The 1,263-nt window shown below is 48.9% G+C and overlaps 1 protein-coding gene across 1 annotated transcript in view; it reads right to left on the minus strand.

The window, feature by feature from the left end:
- LOC112074757 (adhesion G protein-coupled receptor B1-like) overlaps positions 1-1,263 on the minus strand; it is a gene marked incomplete at its 3' end in the record, with an annotated part of 74,032 nt that overhangs the window by 22,433 nt on the left and 50,336 nt on the right. Inside the window, 2 exon segments of the mRNA XM_024141866.2 lie at positions 625-668; positions 1,012-1,114. Of these exon segments, the coding sequence (XP_023997634.2) occupies positions 625-668; positions 1,012-1,114 (147 nt within the window).

The following is a 1,263-nucleotide window of genomic DNA, read 5'->3' on the forward strand; positions in this document are numbered from 1 at the left end:
GCCCAGGAGAGAAAGCTGTGAGCGACACTTTTAATTTTCTACATCCTGCATCACTGTCGGTGCGGTGTTAGCAGCGTGGGGGTTAGTGTTAGCCCCGTCCCATCTCCCGTCACCCACAGAGAGGAGCTCCGGAACTGTCTGACAAACTCAGCACCTTTCTACAGGGTCAGTGTGTGTCATGGGCACTACGTCAAGAAGAAAAACAGTGMAGCGGGAACAGCCACGGCACACACAGTCACAGTGGGAGATGATGTGATGTGKAGCCGTCTCCCAAAGTTCTATCCCTCACTGTGAAGGTCCACACCAGCAGATGTTTCAGAGCCAGGTAGCCAGGTGGGTCCACCAAAMAAATATTATTACTTTAGTTCCTGGATATGGGTACACTTCTTACTTTACATCCTGGCCGCTAGTCCACCCATCATGGTAAATTGACTTGAATGGGGCTGTCCATTCTAGTAATTCTATTTCTGTTTTCAGAGCCAGGTGGGATCATACAGGTCCTATTATTCAGTTGATTCAGGCAGTTCCACCCCCAGGCTCCACAATGCAGTCTGGCAGCGTCAAGGGGCAACCCAGCAGGCAGATGAGTGAATCACCAAAGAAGGAAATTGACAAAGGCCTTACCTGTCACTCTCGTCCCAGGAGATGCAGGTCTGGTTTGTGGTGCCCTGATCAGACCGAGAGAGAAACGGTCACATGGTTGACATATGCATAGACGCGGTTAGTAGGGGTGCTGAGGGGGCTGCTCTGATTACATATGTTCTCAAACACCTCCATTTGAGGGGATGATGAAATTGATTTGTCTAGTGCTTTTCTAAGTGCTAAAAGTGCTTTTCWGTGATAAAGGCATGGTCTTTAAAAAAAAAATGCTCTCAAATATCAGTACCTTGTGTTTTTATGGGATAAGCCACATGATTTGTCAAGGCCCTTCCTACTCTGTTACACTACAGGGGTCAATTACTACTGAGGTCACTGCACAGGTCAGAGGGTCAGATGTGAAAGGTCACTCACGTTGTAAAGGTGTGAGAACTGGACCTCCACCGGGGTAGAGAGGGATCCTGGGGTGGGCTTGATGGTCACAGACACCACCTTGGAGTTGAGCACCGTGCTGTTTCTGGAGGGAGGGAGGGAGGGACAGAGTGGTGTCACCAGCATAGGACAACTCACATTGTCAGGTGACATATCACATGAGAACCACACATCATTGTCATTGTTGTCAATCGCTGTTCCCTTCAACCAACTCAAACCTCCCTGCAGTAATAC

The sequence above is a fragment of the Salvelinus sp. IW2-2015 genome, unplaced genomic scaffold (assembly GCF_002910315.2).
Source record: "Salvelinus sp. IW2-2015 unplaced genomic scaffold, ASM291031v2 Un_scaffold2801, whole genome shotgun sequence".
Classification (NCBI taxonomy): domain Eukaryota; kingdom Metazoa; phylum Chordata; class Actinopteri; order Salmoniformes; family Salmonidae; genus Salvelinus; species Salvelinus sp. IW2-2015.